This window comes from Panthera leo, chromosome D4 (genome assembly GCF_018350215.1).
Source record: "Panthera leo isolate Ple1 chromosome D4, P.leo_Ple1_pat1.1, whole genome shotgun sequence".
NCBI classification, from domain to species: Eukaryota; Metazoa; Chordata; class Mammalia; order Carnivora; family Felidae; genus Panthera; species Panthera leo.
The window spans coordinates 12,717,115-12,743,885 of NC_056691.1; the positions used below are offsets into that span (position 1 = coordinate 12,717,115).

Below are 26,771 nucleotides of genomic sequence, written 5' to 3' on the forward strand. Positions count from 1 at the left end.
TTTCTTCAAGCAGATCAGCTCCTGTGACTAATATCAATTATCAACAGACAGCAGCTGTGCTGGTGACACAGATTGATCAACAAAGGAAAATCATTTCTGGAAAATATAATTTCTAAAATACCTGTCTTAGAGAAAAATTAAGAATTCCTTAAAATCTTTATCTTTTTCTTTCTCTTTAATTTTCTATGAATGAATTTTGAATTGTGAAGAACTATGTGAATAATTGTTCCCAGTCTTTACATTATGAAAGGAAATGTCTTTTGAAGTGTGGTACTTCTTTATTTTTTATAGAGAGTGTGAACAGAGCTCCTTTTCTCCATCCCTTTAGGGAGGAAAAGAACAATTTTCCTGTCATGCTGAGATGTTAGCTTGATGCTAACCTGCCAGCATGCCATTAGGGTAAAAATATTTTTGTGTGTTTTATGTATTCCGTCTCCCCTGGCACGAATATGTATGTATTTGTCAACCTGTTGATGTAGTCCCTTGAGACCCTTAAGTCTGGCTCTTTAACTTTGGTTCTCCTTTGTTCAGAACTTCCTTTCAGTGCCATGGAAGCCAGCTGCAATTTCGAGGAAGATCTCTGCAACTTTTATCAAGACAAAGAAGGTCCAGGCTGGACCCGGGTGAAAGTAAAACCAAACATGTATCGGGCCGGAGACCACACATCAGGCATCGGTAAATTGGGGGCTGTGCCCACCGGGCGCCGGGGGTGGGAGTGCTCCAGCTGCCAATCTTACTCCACACCCATCAAGATGGCAACTTAAACAAAAAAGGGCAGCTGTGAAAAAACAAATGCGATCGGGCAATCTTGTGTTTGGCCTCTTTTTAAAACTTAGAATTCGATTTGCCAGTTGCTTAAATAGTCAAACTTTGGACATTATCTTGCTCTTCCCCTCAGGTGGAGAAGTACTTTTGTCTTTTTTTTTTTAAGTGTATTTATTTATTTTGAGTAAAAGAAAGGGAGAGAGAGAGTGGGAGCAGGAGCAGGGTAAAGGCAGAGACAAGTAGAGACAGAGAATCTCAAGCAGACTCCTTGCTGTCAGCGCAGAGCCCGATGGAGGGCTCTGTCCCACAAACCGAGAAATCATGACCTGAGCTGAAATCAAAAGTTAGAGGCTTAACTGAACTGAGTCACTCAGGCGCCCCTATGGAGAAGTACCTTTAAAAAGCTATTAAAAAAAAAAAAAAAAGCTATTAGATTACAACTATATGAAACATCCAGAATAGGCAGATTCATAGAGACAGAAAGCAGATTAGTGGTGTCCAGGGGCTGGGGACAGGGGATGGGAAGTTCCTGTTTAATGGGTATAGAGTTTCCTTCTGGGTGATGAAAATGTACTGGAATTAAGCAGTGGTGGTGGTTGCCCAGCATTGGTGAATGTACTAAATGCCGCTGAACTGTAGGTTTTAAAATGGTTAAAATGGTAAATTTCCTGTTATGTGTGATTTACTCAACAAACAGATATTGTAGGGCAAGAGAAGCTAAAAAAGCTGTTGGGAAAATGTCAGGGGCGGGGCACTTGATGGCTCGGTCTACAAGGAACTATTGGAAACCAGTTTGAGCTCCCCTGTGTAAGGAACCTACCTAATTACTTTGATGGCATCCCCTGTGAAACCCACTCCTGTAGAGATGGGTGCAAAGAGCTTGTTTTCAAGGGTTGGTGTCTAATTCATTTATTCAATGCCTGTTTATACACTAGGCACTGGGGTATGTTAATACACTGATGAAACTTAACATTTCAGGGGCGCCTGGGTGGCTCAGTCAGTTAAGTATCCGACTTCAGCTCAGGTCACAATCTCGCCGTCCATGAGTTCGAGCCCCGCATTGGGCTCTGTGCTGATGGCTCAGAGCCTGGAGCCAGCTTCCAATTCTGTGTCTCCCTCTCTCTCTGCCCCTCCCTCGTTCATGCTCTGTCTCTCTCTGTCTCAAAAATAAATAAACGTTAAAAAAAAAAATTAAAAAAAAAAAAAAAAACATTTCAGAGCACCTTACTTGCACAGGGCCCGGGAAGGGCTTTGAAATGGGGACCTCACAATTTTATACTTGTCATCGTGTATTCTTTTCTAACAGTCATTTCAACGGGCAAGAGAAATGTTAGATATATACACAAATAAACGTATAAGGTATGTGCTATGGAAGAAATGAAAAGTAGGCTCTGAGAGAGATTAGGGGAGAGAGCCTAATTTTGGTAGGAGATCCTGGGAAGGCTTTTCTGAGGAGAGAGGGTATTAGCCAGGAGAGGGGGAGGAATCCAGGCAGAGGGAACAGCATCTGTGAAGTCCTGAGCATGGGAAGAACGGGACACCCCGAGTAGTTGGAAGGTTAGTACGGCTGCACTGAGGGCAGGAGAGTGGAAGAAAATGAAGTTAGGAGGTAGACCATGGCATGGCAGGCCAGAATAAGCATTTGGGGATTGTTTTTTATAAAGTAAATGAGAAACCAGTCAAAGATTTTAGGGAAGAGAAGAGTAGAATTAAATTCATGTTTCAAGAATGTTGCTGTGGCTGTGCATGGCCACCCCTACTAATCTGCCCCGGTGGCCCAGTGAAGTACCACAGACTGTGTGACCTGAACAGCAGAACCGTGTTTCCTCACAGTTCTGGAGGTGGAAAGTCCTAGACACAGATGTTGTCAGGGTTGGTTTCTGGCGAGACCTTACTTTCTGCCTTGTAGATAGATGGCGCCTTCTCACTGTGTCCTCACATGGCCTTTGCTCCACATGTATACGTGAAGAGAGAGAGGTCTCCAGGCACCTGGGTGGCTCAGTCGGTTAAGCCTCCAACTTCAGCTCAGGTCGTGATCTTGCAGTCTGGGGGTCCGAGCCCCACATCTGTGCTGACAGCTCGGAGCCTGGAGCCTGCTTCCAATTCTGTGTCTCCCTCTCTCTCTGCCCCTCCCCCATTTGCACTTTGTGTCTCTCTGTTTCTCAAAAATAAATAAACATTAAAAAAAAGAGAGAGAGAGGTCTCTGGTGTCTCTTCCTCTCAGGAGGACACCATTTCTATATGATTAAGACTTCATCCTCATAACCTCATTTAATTACCTCCTTAAAGGCCCAATCTTCAAATAAAGTTGCATTGGGAATTAGGTTTTCAGTCAGTGGATTTTAGGGGGAATTAGGTTTTCAGTCAGTGGATTTTAGGGGGAATTAGGTTTTCAGTCAGTGGATTTTAGGGGGAATTAGGTTTTCAGTCAGTGGATTTTAGGGGGACACGACTCAGTCCATGCACAGGAAATAACCCAAGAACCTTTTGCCACATGAATTCATAATTGGGTGAGGCTAAACTAAATGAACACTGAGGCGATCCAAAGAGCTGACACGTTATTCCAGTGGCAGAGCTGTGGCTTACCCTGTGCCTGGCAAAATGGAGCTCGAGGCCATGAGCAGATACACCAGCCCAGTGAACCCGCCTGTCTTCCCGCATCTGACGTGGTGCTGTTGGCCATTGGCATGTTCTTCATGGCCTGGTTCTTTAGTATGAGGTTACTCCTCCACGTACACTCAGGATACCTACAAAGAGCTCCTCATCTCCGTGGTGGCTTGGCCTTCATGGGCTTTGGAGTCCTCTTCCTGCTGCCCTGGGTTGGTGTCTGCGTGCGTTCCCAAGGGTTCCAACCAGGAGGCTTCACTGAATCCCTGGTTTTGTAAATTAATTTTTTTTTTTTTTTACTTTTGCTGGGGGTGTCCCACCTGCTGCTCCCAATAAAGGCAGATGTGTGACTATCAAAAAAAGGGGAAAAAAATTGATGGGGGAGGAACAGAAGAAGGAAAGAAAGAAAAGTAGGGTATTATTTTTTTCATTTCTACCCAGGTTTTCTTGAATGCATGGATCTGTTTTAAGTTTACCCTGGGGGTCTGGAGCTAGGTGAGAGGAGAGGTTCTTGACCTTATGTTTCTTTTTGTTATTTAGAAGAAAGAATTATTCTTCTTTGGACCCTTTTATTGCGCAGATTAGGTACTTGAGAGATATTTTCTGGTTGAATGGCAGGCTGCAACAACATAGATTTGGGGGACAACAGAATTCAGTCCATAACACTACTCATGTGAAAGCATCCAAATTCCAAGGACTGCCAGGCCAGCCTGTAATCTCTCTATCTCCACTGGTCGCTGCAGAGATAAGAAGGAAAAATCTGCTCTGGGCCTTACATTCACTAGGACCTGGTGCTAGATATGCCCTCTGTATCGCCTGGTTGCCCCAGGAAGCTGGAGTCCCAAGATGATTATATCCCTTTTGCTTCATGAAAAGCACAAATCCTCACCGATGCCTGGAACCTGAGCATATCCAGGTGGACATCTACACTGGTTTATGAAGTTTACTTAGAACTGGAGAAGTGTTATTTGTAATAGCGTCACGTGGATATATTCTGTCACTTTTAAGCCACAGATTTAACAAAACATGTTCTATCATTTAAAGCCTATGGAGGGGCGCCTGGGTGGCTCAGTTGGTTAAGCAGCCGATTTTGGCTCCAGTCATGATCTCACGGCTTGTGGGTTCGAGCCCCGCATCAGGCTCTGTGCTGACGGGTACTGGAGTCTGGAGCCTGGAGTCGGCTTCAGATTCTGTGTGTCCCTCTCTCTCTGCCCCTCGCCCACTCACTCTCTGTTTCTCTCTCTCAAAAAAAAAAAAAACATTGAAAAAAAAATTTTTTTAAGCTTATGGAAATAGTCTGTTGGCAAATTCCACTACTTTCAGCCAGATTTTTCCATTTGATAATCTGGGCTAGATTATGTAAGTTTTTCATTGCTGATTTCCTGAATGTTCTGTCCGGTTCGCAGGGTATTACTTGCTGGCCAACACAAAGTTTACATCTCAGCCTGGCTACATTGGAAGGCTCTACGGTCCATCCCTGCCGGGAAATTTGCAGTATTGTCTACGTTTTTATTATGCCATCTATGGGTTTTTAAAAATGAGTGACACCCTAGCAGTTTACATCTTTGAAGAGAACCACGTAGTTCAAGAGAAAATTTGGTCTGTGCTGGAGTCTCCAAGGGGTGTCTGGATGCAAGCTGAAATCACCTTCAAGAAGCCTATGCCAACCAAGGTACAGTAGAGCCAGCAAAACCCTTTGCTCCCCTTCCGTGTCTGGGCTGGGTTAGTGAATTTCTGTTTATGTTCACCTGGCCGACGTGTTATTTTTCTTCTGTTCAAAGTGAAAGCCCCACCACTACACTGTATCCGAGCCATGCACGAATGATATTACATACAAGTTCTTTTCAGTTTTCTGTCTCAGAATCATGGCCACCTAGAGGATTCACTTGTTTATTTCTAAGATTCCCTGAGAATAGACCGAAGGCGGGGAATATATAAACAGTCCAGGTTCAACAGCTAAACTTTAATTTGAAACCAGAATTCTCTCTCTCTCTCTCTCTCTCTCTCTCTCTCTTTTACACACACACACACACACACACACACACACACACACACACACACAATACACATGTGTGCCTGTGGGAATACTAATTGCTTAGCTTTATTTTTTTTAACTTTTTGTTAATGTTTATTCATTTTTTGAGAGACAGAGTGTGAGTTGGGGAGGGGCAGAGAGAGAGGGAGACACAGAATCTGAAGCAGGCTCCAGGCTCTGAGCCGTCAGCACAGAGCCAAACGCAGGGCTCAAACTCACAAACCATGAGATCATGACCTGAGCCGAAGTCAGACTTTCAATCGACTGAGGCACCCAGGTGCCTCTCTAAAGCTTTATCTTAACACAGAGTAGGGAAGCTCAGTAAAAAAATGAGAGCTAACCCAGACAGAGAGGATTCACTTGTAAGGGTACCGTCAGCGGCTGATTTTGAGAGTGATGAGAATACAAAGAGAGCTTTACTGCAAGAGGAATATAAAAGAAAACTATAGTCTCCCAAGCTGAACAACTCCTAAACTTAAGGAAGCTTTACAGAAGCAATAAATTCTGTCAGCTACAACCCAGACATGAAACCAGTATGGGCAAATCCGGTTTTTTTACAGCCCCTCATTCAACCAGAAAATATCTCACGAATCCACACTCTGAGAGAGATGGGCTAAAGATGGGTCAGAAAGGTCCCTTCCTTCAAACAAATGACTCACACAAGGGGAGCTCAGAAAAAATTGTTCAGTGAACGGATCAATCAGTTGATCACATTTACTAACTAGGAATTAATCCAAAGTCCAGCTTCCCTCAGGAAAGATACAAACCTGGAAGAACAGTGAAACCTTCTTCACAAACATTAATGGCTCAAGATTGTCTTAGTTGTAACCATCCAGACAGAATCATGACTTGATCCATCCATAACTTTCTGCTACGGAAATTTGGTATGCCATCCCCATCATAATGATTCCTGGTTACTTTTAGTCCATTGGAATACCCACCAGGGCATGATTAAATTTTCTCAATGATTAATCCAAGATCTTTGAAAATCTTTACAAAGTTCTTTTCCATTGCTAGGCAAGACGAAATTGTGCTTATAATGACAGGGCCACCTCCCTGACTTACTTCTAGAAGGGGTTGAGCCAATTTATGATACCTCTAGAAGAATGTAAGCATAAAGGTTTACCACAGCCTCCTGAGTGCAGCTTCTCTTATTTTTATGCTGATTAAATAGGTGGTGTCATTATAGGTATCCCCTTGTCAACTCCATCAGACTTTGTTCCCCTGAAAAAACAGATATTTTGTTCACCTCCTGGGTAATAGGGAAAGCTAGTTGATGATTCTGGTGCCACATTCCTACTCCATCCTAGTCTAGACTCATACTCTAAGCTGACTGGCTAGCCAATTCCTAACATTTCCTGAGGGAGCCTATCTTTCCATACATGTCATCTGACATTTCCAATGTCATTGACTTTGCTCTTTGATCTGTTTCTCCAGGAGGTATCCAAGCCTGTCTGCCTCTTAGGGATCCCAAAGGCTTAAACTGTTTCCCATGATCAATTATGTAACTCTGGCAAGTAGTTATGGTAACATACACACATGAGCAGACATGTACCAGATTCACATAATCAAGGATGTGCCAGAAAGTAATGAAATTTTTGTTATACTCCATACTCTGTTTTGCTAATGTTTTTTAAAAAGGGGGGGATATAATAAGCGTTTTATTCATTAATTTGGCTTTCATTTATTTGTTCCTTTATTCAACCAACATTTATTAGGTATGTGCTCAGTGCAGGGGATATAAAGATGAACGAGGCTTACATCCTGCCTTTGAGGAGGTGGTGACAAATGATAAAAGATTAAGATACAGATATGTAAGCAACTAATAACAGTACAATCTCACTGTCTCATGCAAGGGAGAAAAATAGTCATTTTACCGATTGGACATAGAAAAGATAATGACAGGAGGGGCTCAGCTGAGCCGGTGGGGGGGGGGGGGCGGGGTTAGGTTCAGGCCATCTGGATGCTAATTCCTACTCATGCCCCCACCCACCCCACTTCACCCTGTCCCCCCATATCCTCTACTCACACACACATGGGGTGTTTAGGAACCTGCCTGCTCCTTCAGGGTGAGTCCCTGCTGGTCCCTGACACCCATGGAACAGGAGCAGGCCCCCCAGCCAATAAGGATGCGCTGGGCAACTCGCCCTTTTCCTCTTTGGCTGACTTCCAGCCCCTCCCAGCAGCCTCCCTCTCCCTTCCTGACCACAGACAGAAAACTGAATGTGGATCCGGTGGGGGCAGGGAAGTTCTTACCGTCGTAGAAGACGAGTCATGGATCTGGCCTCAAAACCCATGAGGAGATGATACAACTCAACACTAGGAAACTCTGGACACATGTCTGAAGGTGGCCGCAAGTTTTTAGCAGGTCGCAGCTCCTCAGAGAGTGAGAGAGAGCCATCTGACGGCCACCACAGGGGCATGCATTAAGTAAGGCAGGAAACTACAGTTGACTTATGTAACATCCACAGGTGGAAGATACAGACAGTTTCAGAGAAGGGATCACATGAAAAGTCAGTTGCCCTCACTCCTCCCTCCCCCTGAATTCAAACTCCAATTCAGCATCTTTTTCTGGTGGTTTTCTTCCTGATTCGGGGACATTTTCCTCTTTAGTTTTAAATATTGTATTTCCACCTCTGTTTCTGGATTCACGAACTTGAATAGCATTCCCTGCTACGAAAGATAAGGACTTGAGTCCTTCTTTTCTCTCTCTTACAGTTTTTAGTTCTATTTTTTTTAATGTTTATCTTTGAGAGAGACAGAGACAGAACGAGTGGGGGAGGGGTAGAGAGACAGGGAGACAGAGGGTCTGAAGCAGGCCCCACGCTGCCAGCAGAGCCCGACGCAGGGCTCAAACTCGAGAACCTCGAGATCATGACCTGCGCCGAAGTCAGATGCTCAACTGGAACACAGCACTGCCTCCCGCCCTGGGCGGCTGCACACCTGGTTTCCTCTGCCTAGACTCTTCTTAAGTCGCTCATGGCTTGAAACCTCACTTCCACAGAGAACGCTTCTCTGGCCCCACTCCCCAGAATCGGCATCTTAAGCCTCTTGTTCATCCTCTTGGAGACAGTGTAACACAGCGATGAGGAGCACAGACACGGGAGTCTCTCTGGTTTCGGATCGTCATGCTACCCTTTATGGGCTTTGCGATCTTAGGACTTTTTAAAATAGAGATGTGATTGACATGTGGCTTTATATTAGTTTCAGGTGTACAGTCTAATGATTCAATATTGGCTTATATTGTGAAATGATCACCACAATGAGTCTAACCTGTGGCAACCACACAGGTACCGATTTGTTCTTGTGATGAGAGCTTTTAAGATCTACTCGCTCAGCGACTTTTAAATAGCAACACAGTATTGTTGACTGTAGTCACCATGCTGCACATTACATCCCCGTGACTTGTTTCTCTTACAGCTGGAAGTTTGTACCTTTTGACCCCCTTCATTATTTCACCCACCCTCTACCCCTGACCTCTGGCAACCAGTGATTTGTTCTCCATATCTATAAGCTTGGATTTCTTTTCTTATTTAGATTCCACATATAGGTGAGATCACATAACATTTGCTTGTCTCTTATTTCTCTGAGCATAATGCCCTCAAGGTCTGTGTTGTTACCTATGGCAAGGTTTCATTCTTTTTCATGGATGAATGGCAGTCTCTGACTTTTTTTTTTTAATTAAAAAAAATTTTTTTTAACGTTTATTCATTTTTAAGAGGCAGAGAGAGACAGAGTGCGAGCAGGGACAGAGAGAGACAGAGAGAGAGGGAGATACAGAATCCAAAGAAGGCTCCAGGCTCTGAGCTGTCCAGCACAGAGCCAGACACGGGGCTCAAACTCACAAACCCCGAGATCATGACCTGAACCGAAGCCGGACGCTTAACCAACTGAGCCACTCAGGTGACCCTTTTTTTAATTTTTTAAATGTTTGTTTATTTTTGAGAGAGAGTGAGCGAGTGGGGGAGAGGCAGAGAGGAAGACAGAGGATCTGAAGTAGGCTTCGTGCTGAGAGCTGAGAGCCAAATGGGGAGCTCGAACTCACAAACCGTGAGATCATGACCTGAGCAGAAATCAAGAGTCGGATGCTTAACCAACAGAGCCACCAGGGTCCCCGACATTCTCTTACTTTTTTCAGTCTGTTTCTTCCTTACTTTTGTCAGGTAGAACCCAAAACCTAGCAGCTATTTGGATCACAATTGTTCGCTAATTGTCTGTGGGATGACTTCTGGGTTCTGACTTTTGAACAGTGCTTGTTGACCCTCTGGGAAGCTTTTAAAATGCCCATCGTCCATCTCCCCATAAAAACATAACCTTCCCGAGGGCAGGGACCTTCTCAGTCTTGTTCATTTCTGTATCTGCAGCCTCTAACACTGTGCCAGATGCAAAGTAGGTCATCGGGAGCATTTTGTTCAATGGATTTAGTTTGCTATCTATGTGGTCAGTGGCTACATAGGTAAATAATGAAAATAACAATGAGAAATGAAAAATAAAAGAATGAATGAGTGGACTCTCCAAGGCCGGTAAGTGGCAGAGCAGAGTTTCACGCGTGTCTGTCTAGCTCGGAAGCCTGCGCTTTGGCACAGGTAGATGGCTCGGGGTTTCTATCCAGTGTCGGGGAAGGCTTGTTCTCGGGCAGCTGCAGAAAGTGAGGCTCCCCAATGTGCCTTGGGGCATAGGTACCTCCTGTTACTTTATTTCATTCTTACCACACTCCTGCAAGGGAAGTGAGGTGTTTGCTTTCAGTGTCCTTGCCATCCTAGAATGCAGAGTGCACCCAAGGTCACGTTCTGCTAGAAGTGAATGCCTAAGCTCAGGGCTTATTGTACCGTTGTTGGCAAGAACCTTCTCTGCCTCTGTTTCATGTCCTCATGGAGTGTGAGGTCAAGTGTGAGAAGTCGGGCCCAACTCAAAGAGAGTGAATGGCTGTGATTTCCTACTTGTTCCCGAGCTTGAAGCCTTATATTTGTGTTTTGACTACACCTGGCTTCATCCTGGTCCCAATTCTCCTGGGTGGAAATGTTTGGTAGGTATGTTTGAGTATCTATGCTGCATATTCAAAATAATAACAACAATAACCCCTTACATTTGCACCGATAGTATAACCTGCTTCCATGAATGGGTCGTGGGAGCCCAGAGCTGAGCTGAATGAGAGGCAGCGTGGGCTCAGAGAAGTCAACACTTTTAGCCTCTCCCTGCATGTTTTTTTTCTTATTCCTAATACCTATACGTTACCTCATCTGTGCCTTCCCGGATGCTTTCCGCTCTGGATGCTTCCATACCTTTCTTTCCCCTAGTAGTTCTTACCCAGCCTATTTTAAGGACAGTGAGCTTGTTTGGTTAATAACCCCCTGCTCTCTCTGTAGATAGCCTAATGTTTGAGGGAAACTGTAACGTAGAGCTCTGTTGAAGGAATGGTAGCTATGGCAACAGTTTCCCTGAGGCCATTCTAGCAAAGTAGCTGTATGGACAGGTTCTGAGCAATGTTGTCACAGCTGCCCGCAGGAACAGGAACTTTCGTAGAACGCTTTCCTTGCGTCGGGCACCAAGCAAAGCACGCGATGTGCATTGATGCTATGGCGCCCTAGGAAGAAAGGAATGTAGCCCCACTTAACAGATGAGGAAAACTCAGGCAGAAAACTAAGGACGTTGTTCAGTAGCACACAGGGCTGGCAGAGCTGAGAGGTAAATCCAGGTCTTTCTGAATTCAGAATCCATGATTTTTATACCAGGCCTTTATGCCCCCCAGCCCTTTCCTGGCTGAACGTCTAGGATCGGGTAAGAAAGAGAGCTCAGCTCTAACTCAAGATTTCTAAAAATGTCTAGAGTTTTATTATTAATGCTCGGTGGTTCGATTATAGAAATAACTTTGGCTCCTACAAGGGATGAGAGTTCATGGTGGATCACTGGAGACAAAGGAGAGGTGTAGGGTAGAGGGAGATACAGTGCAATGCTTAAGAGTTCTCGTGAGTGGGTTCTCTACCATTTACACCTTCATAATTTGGGCTTGTCATGTGATCTTGCTGAGCCTCACTTTTCTCCATATGTAAAATGGGTGTATTGTTAGTATCTATCTCAAGGGATTATGGTGAAGAACAAATGAAATGCCTCAAGTAAAGCCCTTAGCATAGCACCTGGCATATAGTTGGCATTTATTAAATTAACTGAATCCAGACAGAGGGAGAGCAAGAGAATGAGACTAAAGAATATTTTTTTCTAGGGGCACGTGGGTGGCTCAGTCGGTTGGGCATCCGACTTCGGCTCAGGTCATGATCTCAGGGTTCGTGAATTTGAGCTCTGCATCCGGCTCTGTGCTGACATCTCAGGGCCTGGAGCCTGCTTCAGATTCTGTGTCTCCCTCTCTGCTCCTCCCCTGCTCACACTCTGTCTCTCTCTCAAAAATAAATAAAGATTAAAAAAAAATTTTTTTTTAAAGAATATTTTTTCTAGGTCCTGAATTTCATAAGATTTCATGGGCGACATCTCTTTAGTATGTGGATAATTTTGCACTTTGATTTTTGCTGCAAAATATTCTTTAAAAATCGGGTCAGAGTTAAGTATTTTAATAGTAGTAGGCTTTCTTAATGAAATGGCTGCTTTTACAATCACGAGCGCCTGCAATAAGTTTCTTAGCATTTTAGAAACATTTTGAAAGGGCATGAATCGTGAAATGGTTTTCTTGATCTGTTTTTCCCCAGCACATTACTAAATGGAGGGCAGGTAATCAAGAGTTATCTTGAGACTTTTGTCCACGAGGGACGATAATGAGGAGAGGGAGCAATTCACTCCAAAATGCTTTTCCTAAAAACCAAATGTCAGGAGAGACCAGAAAGTCGCTGTCAGGAATCCCATAAAGACAGAGCGCAAACATTAGCCTTTACGTATTTAAATCCTTAGTTTAAAATTATGCTCGGCCGCAGTAGCATGTATGCTAGGTCCTGCAGTATCTCCTGGCCTGAAGCGACTTTTCTCTTTAACAAAGATCTTCAAGCGGTCTGTTAATTAGAAGCTCGGGGAGCAACTCAGTATTGTGTTCATTAAATATTTCTTTTGGGAAAGAACGTTAAACGGTCCGTTAATGAGAGAAGGACCAGACCTTCTGTTCCATCCAGGCCTGGCTTAATGATCAGCTCATTAATGGTAAAGCCTTCTAAGTCCACATCTTTGCTCTGTTATAGGATTAAAAAGCAAATAAACTTTAAAAGTCATTTATGGATTTGGAGAAAACCCTCAGCTGGCCAGTCTGAGAAAATATAAATCTTTTTTTTTTTTTTTTTTTTTGACTAGCGCAAGAACCTTATATCAGCACTTCTTAAGATATGTCCCCTGGAGTACAAATCTTTTGCATTCCATTGAAAAAATTTTTCTGTGGTCAGATGAGTTTGGGGGAACTTTTGCACGCTAGATCTCTTCCATACACACATGGAAGATTCACAACGCACGGTAACATGTTAGAAACTCCGGTAAGTTCTACAATGTAGAATCCTGCTGAACCTCGTGTAAGGTGGTGTTTTAACATAGAACCCTTGTCTCATGCAGCCCCTATTAGCATCAGATGACTATCGTGGTATTTAACACATTATATTGAAGTTGTCCACTTACCGGCCTATCTGCATTAATCAGACCATAAGCTTCTGGAGAACAGAGAGCCTTGTCTTATTTATTTTTAAATTTCTTTTTTTTTTTTTTCAACTTTTTTTTTTTTTTTTTTTTTTTTTTTTATTTTTTTATTTTTGGGACAGAGAGAGACAGAGCATGAACGGGGGAGAGGCAGAGAGAGAGGGAGACACAGAATCGGAAACAGGCTCCAGGCTCTGAGCCATCAGCCCAGAGCCTGACGCGGGGCTCGAACTCACGGACCGCGAGATCGTGACCTGGCTGAAGTCGGACGCTTAACCGACTGCGCCACCCAGGCGCCCCATTTATTTTTAAATTTCTAATGTGAACACAATTTCTGTAAGACCGTGAGCACTCAACAAATAGTTGGAAAGGGAAACTGAGCTGTCAGTGAATGCGGGTTGACAGCAAGGAAGAACACAGAAGCCCAAGGAAGAAGAAAGATGAAGTGCTTCTGCCTTTGGATCACAGAAACCATAATCACTAGTAGCCGGGCACCTGAACAAGTTGTCCTGTGAGGATTAGGAGTTGGAGCACTTACAGGCAAAAGGACCCTCCTGGAGCAGATATAAGGCCACACGGAGGCACGTATATGCAACGTCTGCCTTGGGGCTTTTTGTGATGATATTTGCTAAAACCAAAAGCTGTAACTCTCCTCTTGGAAACAACTTCCCACCCTTACATCGAATCATTTCCCTATTTCCAATGACTGATAGGAGGTTTTAACCAGGCGTCTCGATTTTCTAGATGCCTTCCCTGCCCCCCCCCCCCCCCCCCCCCCCCCCCCCCCCCCGGTGCAGCTTCTCCGGTTTCCGTTCTGTGTTCCTGGTCAGTGATGCTCACTTCCGCCCCCAGTCCTGGCTTCTCCTACCTCTGTCCTCTCAATTTCTGGGAATGCTCGGCATCTACTTTCATCTTCTTCCCCGTATATAATCTTCCCCCTATATATTCCCCCTTCCCCCTATGTGCTGGGGTTCTCAGCACAACTGGAGAAAACAAGACTCATCTCCAATGTCCCCTCCATGCTTCTGGGAAAGCCTTCCATTCCTCTCCTCTCCCATTGACTTCCTTTCTCTTTCCTCGCCCCCAGATGTTCGGATTCGTCTTCACTTGCAGCTTCCCAACTGGATTCTTCCCACCTCAGTCTTAGAACATGACCTCACAGATTCACGTCCCAAAAGGATGAAGGCTTTCAACACCAACTCCTTCAATTCTGTTTCTCTCTGAATCCTCACCTGCTTCTCTTGGTCACCTGGTGCATATGACAGAGGAAGTATTGTCCTCGCTCTTAGTCAAAACCAGCCCGTCCATCTATCCATCCTGCCTCCTCTGGGACTTTATTTCCTAAATTATTCCTCTCTCAAAAATCTTCAATATCCACGAGTCCTTTATACACTGCCGACCTATGTCGGCCACACAGACGAACAACAAACCTTCCTTTTACCTTTTACCCATTAAAAAATTCTTTTAATGTTTATTTATTATTGAGAGACAGAGAGAGACAGAGCATGGGCATGGGAAGGGCAGAGAGGGCGAGACACAAAATCTGAAGCAGGCTCCAGGCTCTGAGCCATCAGCACAGAGCCCAACCTGGGGTTCGAACTCACAAACCACAAGATCGTGACCTGAGCCAAAGTTGGACGCTCAACCGACTGAGCCACCCAGCCACCCCTTACATTTTACCCATTTAAATTGCCACCCAATCCCATGTTTTGTCTTCAGACTTCTTGGAAAATGCATCTTCGATTACTATCTATGCTCTGGTGCAGTTTCTTGTTCCTTAAATGCTCACCTCCTGACCCCTGCCTCCCTCCCACAAAGGGTTCATCAACAACAAGTGTCTCCCACTGATCATGCTGCAAGAATCATCATTGCTGAGATCACTCTTTTCTCAAAGTCCATCTCAAGTACTCCTTCCTCTCTGAATCTTTAATAAATCATAACTTGTATCTTGCTTGTTACAATGAGATTTGTGGCCTAGGAAGACTTGGCTTCAAGTTTTGACTCCGGAGTTAATGATGTAAATCAGAATATCATATCACTCTGTAAGTAATAAGGGCACGTTTTAGGGTGACCACTATGTGTCTTCTACCACATGCTATATCTTTAGCTATCTTAGTGTCAGCAACTGTCTTTTCATGTTGTATAGCACAGTTCTCGTGGATAGCTCTCTCTAGCTCCTTATTTCCTCTTACAATAATCTTCTTTTAGCAAAAAAAGAAAAAAAATTGAAATTTAAGTCTGTGATTTGGATTCCTGCTGTTAAAGTCTTTCTTTTAACTTTGCCTTTTAATGATGAAAATGCTATTAGATGTAGAATATCTAGGATTCTGGGGTGCCTGGGGGGCTAAGTCAGTTAAGCATCTGACTCTTGATTTCAGCTCAGGTCACGATCTCACAGTTCGTGGGTTCAGACCCCGCATCAGGCTCTGCATCAACAACGCAGAGCCTGCTTGGGATACTCAGTCTCTCTCCTTCTCTCTGACCCTCCCCTACTCTCTCTCTTTCTCAAAATAAATAAGCTTTAAAAAATATATCTAGGGCTCTGAAAGGTTTTGTTGTTGTTGTTCTTTTGGTTTTTTTACTGTTTATTTTTTATTTTTGAGACAGAGACAGAGCATGAACAGGGGAGGGGCAGAGAGAGAGGGAGACACAGAATCTGAAACAGGCTCCAGCATGGAGCTGTCAGCATGGAGCCCGACGTGGGGCTCGAACCCACGGACTGTGAGATCATGACCTGAGCCGAAGTCAGACGCTTAACCGACTGAGCCACCCAGGCTCCCCAAAGGGTTCTGAAAGTTTTAAGGTCACTACTTAGAAGTTCATCCAAATAGAAAAGCAAGTCTAGTAAGTTTCTGATTTACTAGAGAGATTTATAAATCGGTGGCCATTAAATAACAAGACACCCTGCTATAAAGGGATTCAGGAACCAGAAAATGAATGTGTAGACAAGATGCATGAGAGGAGATAGATTTCCTATCACATTTCATGATGTCCAGAAACATTGAGAAATGGCTGCACCAGAATGTTAATATCTTGGCATAATTAAAGCAGGGCCGCTGAGTGCAAAGTAGAAATAACAAGATCGTTAACTCCTGACAAGATAATCAACACATTATAGAACAGATTAGGGTCGTTCTGTACACAGAGCAAGGAAATTTATACTGTCAAGTGGAACAAGTTTTAATGTGGAATTGAATAGGGGGGCTAAGTATGGAACAGGAGCCTCCTCTTGAGTCTTTCAAGCTAAGCTCAGTGTCAAGTGTCAGTCCAGGAATTCTAAATTACTTGAAATATGACCAACACAAGGTTGAGCTACTCTGGCTTTCCCTCTCTTTCCTTTTAGGTGTTTGTTGAAGGCTTCTGCATTTCATGTCAACTTATGGGGGAATGACTGGACAGACTGGCTTGCACAACTTCTGGTTGCTAACACCAGCTTGCAGGAGGGTATTTTTTGTGTCCGTGCATTCTTCTAGAACTTTCCCCAGGAATTAATCTTATGGCATATTGCTGGATTACCATATTTATCCTCCTGGCATTGTGGATAAATCCAAAAAGACATCACAGGCATCTTCCCCTGGGGTATTATTGATAAGTTTATGAAGGAAACATTTATTCCAGGGATTGTTTATGAACCTGAAAACACTATCTCCCTCCACACTTTCAAACTCTGAATCTTGTGAATATTTCACAGCCTTGGCTACATTTTTAGGGAAACTTTTCCCAAGATTTTATGAGGCAACACTTTTTTTTATGTTTATTTATTTTGAGAGGGATATGGGGAGGGAGAGAGGGAGAACCAGTGGGCGAGGGGCAGATAGAGAGGGAGACACAGAGTCCCAAGCAGGCACCATGCTGTCAGTGCAGACCTGGACGCCGGGCCGGATCTCACGAACTGTGAGATCACGACTTGAGCCGAAACCAAGAGTTGGATGCCTAACCAATGAGCCACCCAGGTGTCCTGAGCCAACATTATTTTTTGACGTTCACATTGAGATTCTCTGGGGACCCTCTGGTTTTCTGAGCTCTTAGACTAGGTAAATATTTTCTGGCCTCTGGAGCTATGACCTCTATTCTCTTAATTGGAAATTTGCAATTAATAAAGACTCCCTACCCAGGGAAGAACACCTTTTTTTCTTTTGCATAGATACCCCCAGCTTTTTCTGCCTTTCTGTGTGACTTTCTCTGGCTATTTTCTGCCTCATCTTTTCAGCACCCACCTCTAGGAAAAGTCTCTCCAGACAGTCCCCCAGCTGCTTCTCCATGGCATTCCCTACCACTCTGCTAATGACGGTGACTTCTATTTTATGTTTGATGTCAGGTTAGAGGTGTAACTATACAATGTTCAAGGACACACTTCCATTTGTGGCCTATTTCATCTTAGTCTTTAAGCCAAGATATTTAGTTCTCTCTTAGTTTCATTCCCCAAATAAGGATGGCCTTATTAACATATCTGAAAGGCAAATGTCAGGCCAGAAAAAAAAATTTACAACATATGTGGCAAACTCTTAGCGCATTTGATATATGAATTTACTCTAATAAACCAATAAGCAGAGATGAGCTAAGCAGTAGCAAAGTGGGCAACAGGTATGTACAGGCAAATCAGAAAAAGTGGAATGCTACTGGGGTGCCTGGCTGGCTCAGTTGGTGGAACATGCAACTCTTGATCTTGGGGTTATAGGTTCGAGCCCCACGTTGAGTATAGAGTTTACTTAAAAATAAAATCTTAAAAAAAGAAAGAATACTACCGGAAAACAAACATATCCAATCTCATCTGTAATCAAAGAAATTTTAAAAATAATAAAAGCACATTTGTCAAATAGATGAAAATATTTTAAAATTATAAAACTGTGGAGTATGCTGTTTATATTAATAGTTATATTCATACTGTATACTGTTTGTGTTGTTCGGTTTATAAATTAAAAAATAAGTCCTTTGGGGACACCTGAGTGGCTCTGTCAGTTAAGCATCTGACTTTGGCTCGGGGCATGATCTTACAGTTCTTGAGTTTGAGCCCCGCATCGGGCTCTGTGCTGACAGCTCAGAGCCTGGAGCCTACTTCAGATTCTGTTTCTACCTCTCTCTCTCTGCCGCTCCCCTGCTCACACGCTGTCTCTCTCTCTCTCTCTCTCTCTCTCTCTCTCTCTCTCTCTTTTTCAAAAATAAACATTAAAAATTTATAAACAAATACGTCTTTCAATTAAAACCAAATATACATACATATATGCGTATATGAGTTAGATCTATGAATGGTAAGGATGAAAGGAAATAAGGATTTTCATAAGCTCTAGTATGAGGATAAGTTGCTATAATATTTCTAGATGACGATTCAATTACATGTCTCAAAAAGAAAGCCCCCAAACATGAATACCTTTAAAAAAAAAATTTTTTTTTAATGCTTATTTATTTTTTAGAGAGATAAAGTGTGAGTGGGGGAGGGGCAGAGAGAGAGGGAGACACAGAATCTGAAGCAGGCTCCGGGCTCTGAGCTGTCAGCACAGAGCCCGATGCGGGGCTCGAACCCATGAACCGCGAGGTTGTGACCAGAGCTGAAGTCAGACTTTCAACTGACTGAGCCACCCAGGTGCCCCTACCCATGAATACCTTTTAACATAACAATTCTACTTCTAGGGAGTTATCATTAGGGAATAGTCATGGTTATGCACAAAGATTTAGATATTGATCACAGCATTGTTTGTCATGTTGAGAAATTAGAAACTGCCCAGTCATCCATCAGTAGGGGCTGGTCAAATAAGTTGTGGCCAGGCTACAAAGGGCTTAGTAAGATTTAAGCCACAGCCCTTTACCAGGTCAAGGATCTACACTTTCCCTTGGGAATCCGTGAAAATAAGGCCAACAACTGTCTCTCTGTCTCAGACACGAATGAAGCAAAGTCAGTATTCCTATTCAGGTGTTAGCAGGGCACCGCTAAGGTATCTGCTGTCCTCTCCTGACCCCAGGAGAAGTTTATGAAGGTCAAGACAAAGACCTAGATTCTTCCTTGTTTGCTGTTTGTTGATTGCACTCTGCTTGTCTTCTGGTATAATCAGCATTTTTACATCTCCATCCAAATGAGCTATGATAGCTCCATAGTGTAATGTCCATCCTTGAACATGACAATTAAATTGGCCATTACATTTCATTACATGGGTTAGGGAAGTGCCTAGCTGAGGGTCCTCTCTAAGGGAAGTGGGCCAGAGATAAACCAGAATTGCTTTTTTTCAGCCCACCTGCCTGCTGACAAGAGCATGCAAACAGCAGGTAGGCATTCACACTTATTTTCCTTCAGTGACAATGAGTGACTTAGGGGATAAGTGTATATAATAACACTGTCCTTTTTATTAGGGTGTAAATTAGATTCTGAAGCACTAAAACTCATTTTTGGGTGGGAGGTGTGGTTGTGGGGAGTTGAGAACATTCTTCCCTATGGGCCTAAGTAGACATAGGGTCATCAGCTAAGGGCAAGAAGAGTGTCACTGCAGTGAAAGTAGACAGGAGAGGTTACTGGCTGGTTCCACGTTCGCTAGTTTTTTTTGTTTTTTTTTTTTTTTAGTTTATTATTATTATTATTATTTTTTTTTGAGAGAGAGAGAGAGGAAACAAGGGAGGGACAGAGAGAGAGGGAGAGAGAGAATCCCAAGCAGGCTCCACACTGTCCATGCAGAGCCTGATACGATATGGGGCTTGAACCCACAGACCATGAGATCATGACCTCAGTGGAAATCAAGAGTTGGATGCTTAACCGATTGAGCCACCCATGCACCCCTACATTCACCAGTTTTTAAATGTAGCCAATGATCCCTGTAAGATTCAGGTTCTGGTGCTAGCTCACCAAAAACTCCTTATAAACAGACATAAGGCAACATGACAGGAAGCTGGTTGTAAACAGAGGTTCAAGACATGTTTGGTCCACTGCTATTAACTGAGGAGTTTAAAAATCATGCCTTTCATAATCCTATTGTTTTTAACTGAGGCATAATAGACATAATAACATTATATTCGTTTTAGGTATACGACATAATGATTCTAGAATCATACTTTTAAATACCTAAAGCAAAAAAAAGGAGAAAATAGGCTGGTTGGTACAATGAAATATGCTCTGTTGGAGATTTGGCGTAAGATATTTCATGTCTGGGTCTGTAACTGGCTGTCTTGCGATCCTTAGTTTTTATCACAGGGTCTCTGGGCCTTCCCTGATTCTAACACATGACTGATTCTGAGGTCTCTCCTGGAGTGTCTCTTCTCTTTACAGTGACCAAAAGATCCAAAACTAATGCAGATTTCTGAAATCAATGAGCTGAGAGGTCTGAATATTTACCACCAACATAGCAGTGAGAAAATTCCACAGTTTATCCGCAGGTCTAACACAGCGTGCCCTCCACCCCAGGATGGGAGCCTCCTAGGAGGAGAGGGACTCACGCAGGGAGAAGCTGGAAGCAGCTTAATCTTTGTTGCTTGTCGAAGCCAAAAGTTGAATTAAAACAGATGGGTCTTTTAAGAAAAAGAAGTGTTGGTCAGCTAAAGACTTATTTAAAAACACATGGTCATTCTGCCTTTTGTGGGATCTGAAGACCAAATATAGTATCTGCAGGAAGCATGCTGTTACAGTTTAGCAACTATTTCCCAAAACATGGCTGGGATTCTAAAAACACTAGTCCCAAACCCGTTCTTCTAGAGGAAGCTCCATTCAGCCTGTCTTTAGGGATTCGTGAAAATTCCACCCCTTTAGCCAAGTGTCTTAATACTAGAGTTTTTGTTTTCTTTTGCTTTATGTTTTTTTTTTAATTTTTATTTTTAGAATTCTATGGCAGCTTATTGTCAAACAGTTGAACGAATACAATTGCGTTATATAGAACATCCTGCAGTTGCGTCAATAGCATCTTAATGAAGGGCTCTGGAACTTCGCGGACTGGATTATAGTAATTTTATGAATAATTATTCTACCAACTCTGTAGTCACCATACCCAAATTTATCTGCACAAAGGATTTCAAAGGATTGTAACCTCATCAGAAGAAAAGTTAAATTTAACTCAGAGTCAAACCCTCTGGTAAATTGTCGAGGTCCACCACTTGGAACAGGAACCCAGCTAGGTTCATTTTGTGAACATGGGTAATTTATGGTACTGTTGGCATAGGATTGAAATATTTCTATGCGAAGATAGAAGGCTTTTTCTGGAAACTGTCTTTCACATACTTATTATAGGCCCAACTGGGGCTCTTCAATGAGTAAAGTAGGTGGTGGGTTAAGCCAGAAACGTGGCCAACTATGCCTATTGAGCAGGCCATGGAGACAGGCTACTTTAAAAGACAGTGAAAAACCAGTTAATTCAGCCATTGTTTACCTGTTTCATACAAATGATCCTTCTTAACTGCACAAGAAAAGTGTGTAGTTATATATTCCCCAGCTCTCAGGGAAGCTTGGTTTCCCCCTCCCCCTCCGCAAGATCCTCTTTATTGTGTTGGGTAGCCTTTAAATTATGACAGCTCATAAAGTGGAAAATCAGTAGCCCTAATTCTTTTAAAAATTTAACTTGATTTGGTTTGGGAAAGTAAGTTCCCGACATACCAACTTATCTACTTTTTCTTTCCTGGGTGTTTTAACTAGGGACTTTTATGGACTTTTATAGGCCTGGGGATCGTCTAGCTCCAGCCTTGGGGCTGGATTCCCATACAGACCCTCTCTCCACCCTCCTCCCCCCAAAAATAACTTTAGAAGACAAGTATAGTTCCATACTATGAGGAAAGTTTTCTCACTTACTTTTTATGATCTGCTGCCTGCCATTATGTTGTTATGAGGGAATAGACCATTCCTTTTGGAAAGGGAGAAAAATGTAAACAAAGAGAAGAATCAATGGCCCTTTGACAGTTTCAAGTTTTCTGAAACAGGAAATTGGAACAGTAGAGCCCTGATCATCTCAGGGATGATTATTCAGCTTGAGTGTTTGTCCATGTCTCTTGTTTTTAGGCTCCTTTGCCTTTTGTTTTTCAGATTTGAGGATATTTCATTGCGTATTAGAACCACCACCTGGTGACATATAGAGGAAGAGAAAACTAACTCCATTTAGTCTGCTTTTAAAACATCAACAACTGTCCTGTTTTGATTGGGTAGAATAAAGTGAGGTTCTATCATCCACACAGCAGTTTTCCATCACCCCCCAGTGGTTTGCAGCCAGAAGTAATTTTGCCCCCCAAGGGACATTTGTCAATGTCTCGATATATTTTTGATTGTCACGACTAGAGGGTGATATTGGAATCTAATAGATAGACATCAGGTTTGCTGCTTAACGTCCCCTGCAACAATGATCCATAATAATATTAAAATATCAAAATATCAGGAGTGCCAAGACAGGAACACCTGCTACAGATAATTGACCATGTGCACTGTCCCTTTTTAGTACGATAAAAACTAAGTTAAGTAATACTGTTGATCATTACTTGACTATATTTAAAATTATGTTTGCAGATACATTTATATAGCTCACCGGTCACTTCCTATCTGTGTTTCCAAAGTTCGTCTAGGTAGGGTTTCTCAACAATGAATATTCTCTATCAAAATAAAAACTGTGAAGTATCGGGGCGCCTGGGTGGCTCAGTCGGTTAAGCGGCCGACTTCGGCTCGGGTCATGATCTCGCAGTCCGTGAGTTCGAGCCCCGTGTCGGGCTCTGTGCTGACAGCTCAGAGCCTGAAGCCTGTTTCAGATTCTGTGTCTCCCTCTCTCTGACCCTCCCCTGTTCATGCTCTGTCTCTCCCTGTCTCAAAAATAAATAAAACGTTAAAAAAAAAAAAATTAAAAAAAAACCAAAAAAAACTGTGAAGTATCACCAGTACCTAAGGACACAACCTTTAACACAGTGAAAAATGTAATTTACACAAATGTCATTTGCCCCTGACTTTCAAGAGATTTGCATAAAATCAGGAGTACCTGCCTAAGGGATATGTTATTTTACTTTGTCCATCTCAAATAGATATTAGTATCTTCAAGTTGCCTAGGAATTTTTTTCTAGTCTATAGGAGTATTCCACTGGCTTTGAAATACTGCCTAAAATGAAATAAACACTCGTTTTAAAAAGATCTAAAAATAAATAAGAGATTAATCCCCTCAAGAATTTAGAGCAAGACCAGTTCCCTTCTTGTCACATTTTTAGCTGGACCTCGGGACAGAGTTCTGAAGAAAGATGTTTGGCTTTCCCTTTCCCTGAGTCAACCACAGACCCCGTCACTAGGTTGCCTGGTCGACCAGCTACCCTAAAGTAACCTTTCCACTTCAAGTAGCCCTCAAAATGTAAGATGGTGGGACAAGAATAGGAGCTGACATTATCAGCATTATTCATAGCACAGTGGAAAAATCTTGTGTGTTCCACCAAACAAACCGATCTTGTCAGGTTTCTTTTGTGTGTTGGAATGCTGATAGGCAAGTGCCAAACAGATCTGAGGTTGGAGGCCATAGTTTGAACCTAGTTCATAGCGGAATGACCATGGATCTTTTATAAGACAGAACAACATGTGGTCTGGCTAGTATTCTAAGTGTGGAAAGAGTTCTAAGATAGGAACAACCTAGTGGCCTCCTCATGCCCGGAACATCTTTAGCATTTCACTCAACCCACTGTTGGCAGTTCACATATTTTTTGCAATCCTCAAAAAGAGCCAGGAAGTTCTACCCATTGGAATTTATGCAATGAGGAAATGTTATGTATCTGCTGTGTCCAATTCACTTGACCACTAGCCATACATAACTATTGAGCCCTTGAAATGTGGCCAGTGTGCCTGAAGAAATGAACTTTTGATTTTTACTTAATTTTAATTTAGATAGCCACATGTCCTCGGGACTGCTGTAATAAACATTGCCAATGTAGGAAATAATAACTCATTCCACATCTCAATTATAGATGCCCTGATTCCTTTTTTCTTTTTTTTTTTTGTCTCAATTATAAATATAACAAAATTAAAGAATGCTTAGAAAATAAGGGAAAATTTGGTTCAATGCTCATAATTTCATGAGCCTAACATAAAAGTAAATTTTCAAGGTTTTTTTTTTTTTTCCGTGTACTTCTGGATGTAACTTATCTTATTTTAATTTTAATTTTATCTATGATAACCAGCTTTTTTTCACTTAACACTATGAGAGAAATAGACTTTCACACTACTAATATCCACAAGCTATCAGAGTTAATGTTTGCCTATTTCTTAGATTACGGTACCATAGTTTATTCATTTCCTGTATAATATTTTTAGATTTTGGGTTGTTTCATTGCTTTTGCTTGCTGGCTTACTTGCCTGCTAGTTTGGTTTTATGGTCATTATCAAATTAGGCTATAGCGAACACTTGAAAGCATGTTACTATTTCTCCTTTTTAGAATACAATTACCTGCTAAATGCTTGAGTCTTACTTAGGTAACGGTTCACAGGGCTAATCATTCCACCACCCCAGATTCTTGTGGAAAAAGTACTTTTCCGCTATTCTGGTGGAAAATAGACTTTAAAACTGCCAAAAAGAAGGAAAGCCAGGACTTTTCTCTCTGCAGCACAATTTATTCAGTAAATTAGGAGACAGATTACTATTCTTTCCCCTATAACAATAAACATTACTGATAAAATGTAACTACATTCAGGGCAGATGACATAGACCTTTGCTTTGCAAATGAGGACTATGTTCCCCGGCAAAAATCCTGCAGGTAGAAAACCCTGCCAATAATCTCTAGAATCTATAAAGGTGAAAAAATGAACAGAGATAAAACAAAAACAAAAACACCGCCCTTCATCTTGTCCCTTGTAAACATATATATATACTTATATATATACACAAAATATATATATTATATATATATAGCATATATATTGTGTATATATATTTTATATATAGTATATATATCTTATACATATAATATATACAGTATATGTTTTATATATGATATATAGTATATATATACTATGTATATACTATATATATTATTATACATAAAATATATATATGTGTATATATATACATATACATATATAGAGAGAGAGTTACACATTGTTGTAGCTCTAAACTATCCTTTTTATAATTTAAAGCTGTCTGAATACAGTCCAAGTAAACTTTTATACATATTATAATTAGTAATTATTCTGAAGATACTGGCTTTAAGACGTTTTGTATTTTGCATAGTTGTAAACTGTTACATCATTTTAAAATGACTTTAAAATGAGCCACGTGGGTGGCTCAGTCGGTTAAGCGTCTGACTTTGGCTCAGGTCATGATCTCACGGTCCGTGAGTTCGAGCCCCACGTCGGGCTCTGTGCTGGCAGCTCAGAGCCTGGAGCCTGCTTCAAATTCTGTGTCTCCCTCTCTCTCTGACCCTCCCCCGTTCATGCTCTGTCTCTCTCTGTCTCAAAAATAAATAAACATTAAAAAAAATTTTTTTAAATGTCTTTCTGAATAGATTTTGTATTCTAATGGCTCTGATCACCAAAGAGCACAGAGAGCCTGCTGATAACACAGATAAGTTGAAGACATAACATAATATCAGGATCTAAAAAAAAAAAATCAAGTGCTCTCATTATTCCTAATTTGAGATTTGGTTTCTGTTACATCTCTCTTTGTCTTTGTTTGAGTTAATATTTGTATTTGAGGGATTGCACATGCACTGAATGACTTTATGCTCAGAGTACATTAGGTTAGGCATGCGAAGCAGCTTTGTAAACCACAAAGTACAGTGAGAATCTAATATAAGTGGGAAGTAGTCTTTGCTCATCCTGTGTATGAAAAGATTTTAAAATTGGTCTAATGAAAAAGAAATGCAAAACTTCTCTCCTGCTCTCTCTTTCTCTGACACAATGAATTCAATAATTGATGGTATGGATCTGTTTTTCTTTCACATAGAAGACTAAAAATGTTTGGCCTGATAAAATAACTGCATTTAGGGCTTTTATTAGTGATACCATCTAGGAACATTTATCTTTTCTTTGGAAATGGAACATAAGTCTCCAGATGGCAAATCACTGGGACTTTGTTCACAATATGAATGAAGCGCATTGCCAGAAATTCATTTCCAAAAAATCAATACTGTTTGCCCTGGAAATGTGTGTAAAAATGCTTGGAATACCATCAGCTCTGTATGCACTTTGTGGATTATCTGGGGAAAATATTTAAAACCTGACAGGTTTTCCTCTGCCATCAGTTAACCTCTTGCTTTCTTCTTTCAATTCTCTAAAGAATGTGAACTCATTTCGGCATTAATAGACACACATATCATTATGAGCTTGACTCTACTTAAAAAAAGAATAGAAGTAATTTCAGGGTCACGTATAAATGCTTAGCTGTTACTCATGCCCCTGTGACCCGTAGTTCACGTGGACAATGAAGAGGGGTCTGTAGTTTGCTTGTGCATGCTTTGGGCTAAGTAAGTCCTAGGTTGTAAGAATTTCCAATGCAGTTAATGGAATTCATAGTTTTATTTTTCTGAATTGCAGGTGGTTTTCATGAGCCTATGCAAAAGTTTTTGGGACTGTGGACTGGTAGCCCTGGATGACATTACGGTACAGTTGGGAAGCTGCTCGTCTCCAGGTAAGATGGTCACAATTGCAAGCTCCCTTTGTCTCCCAGGCCTATGCATGGCACATCCCGTTTCTCTAAGTATATGCCAAATACATTTAATCTGTGCTAGAGATGCCTGGGTGGCTCAGTTGGTTAAGCGTCCAATTTCTGCTCAGGTCATGATCTCATGGTTCATGGGTTCAAGCCCCACATAGGGTTCTGTGCTGACAGCT

General features: G+C 42.0%; 1 protein-coding gene and 1 pseudogene across 4 annotated transcripts in view; both read left to right on the forward strand.

Moving 5' to 3' along the window:
• MAMDC2 (MAM domain containing 2) overlaps positions 1-26,771 on the forward strand; it is a 317,683-nt gene that overhangs the window by 260,811 nt on the left and 30,101 nt on the right. For all 4 annotated transcript variants that reach the window (XM_042912057.1, XM_042912058.1, XM_042912060.1 and 1 more), the window contains 3 exons: positions 532-675; positions 4,779-5,044; positions 26,475-26,568. In XM_042912057.1, the coding sequence (XP_042767991.1) occupies positions 532-675; positions 4,779-5,044; positions 26,475-26,568 (504 nt within the window). The remainder of the gene's footprint in view (positions 1-531; positions 676-4,778; positions 5,045-26,474; positions 26,569-26,771) is intronic.
• On the forward strand, positions 2,956-3,674 carry LOC122204518 (annotated as a pseudogene).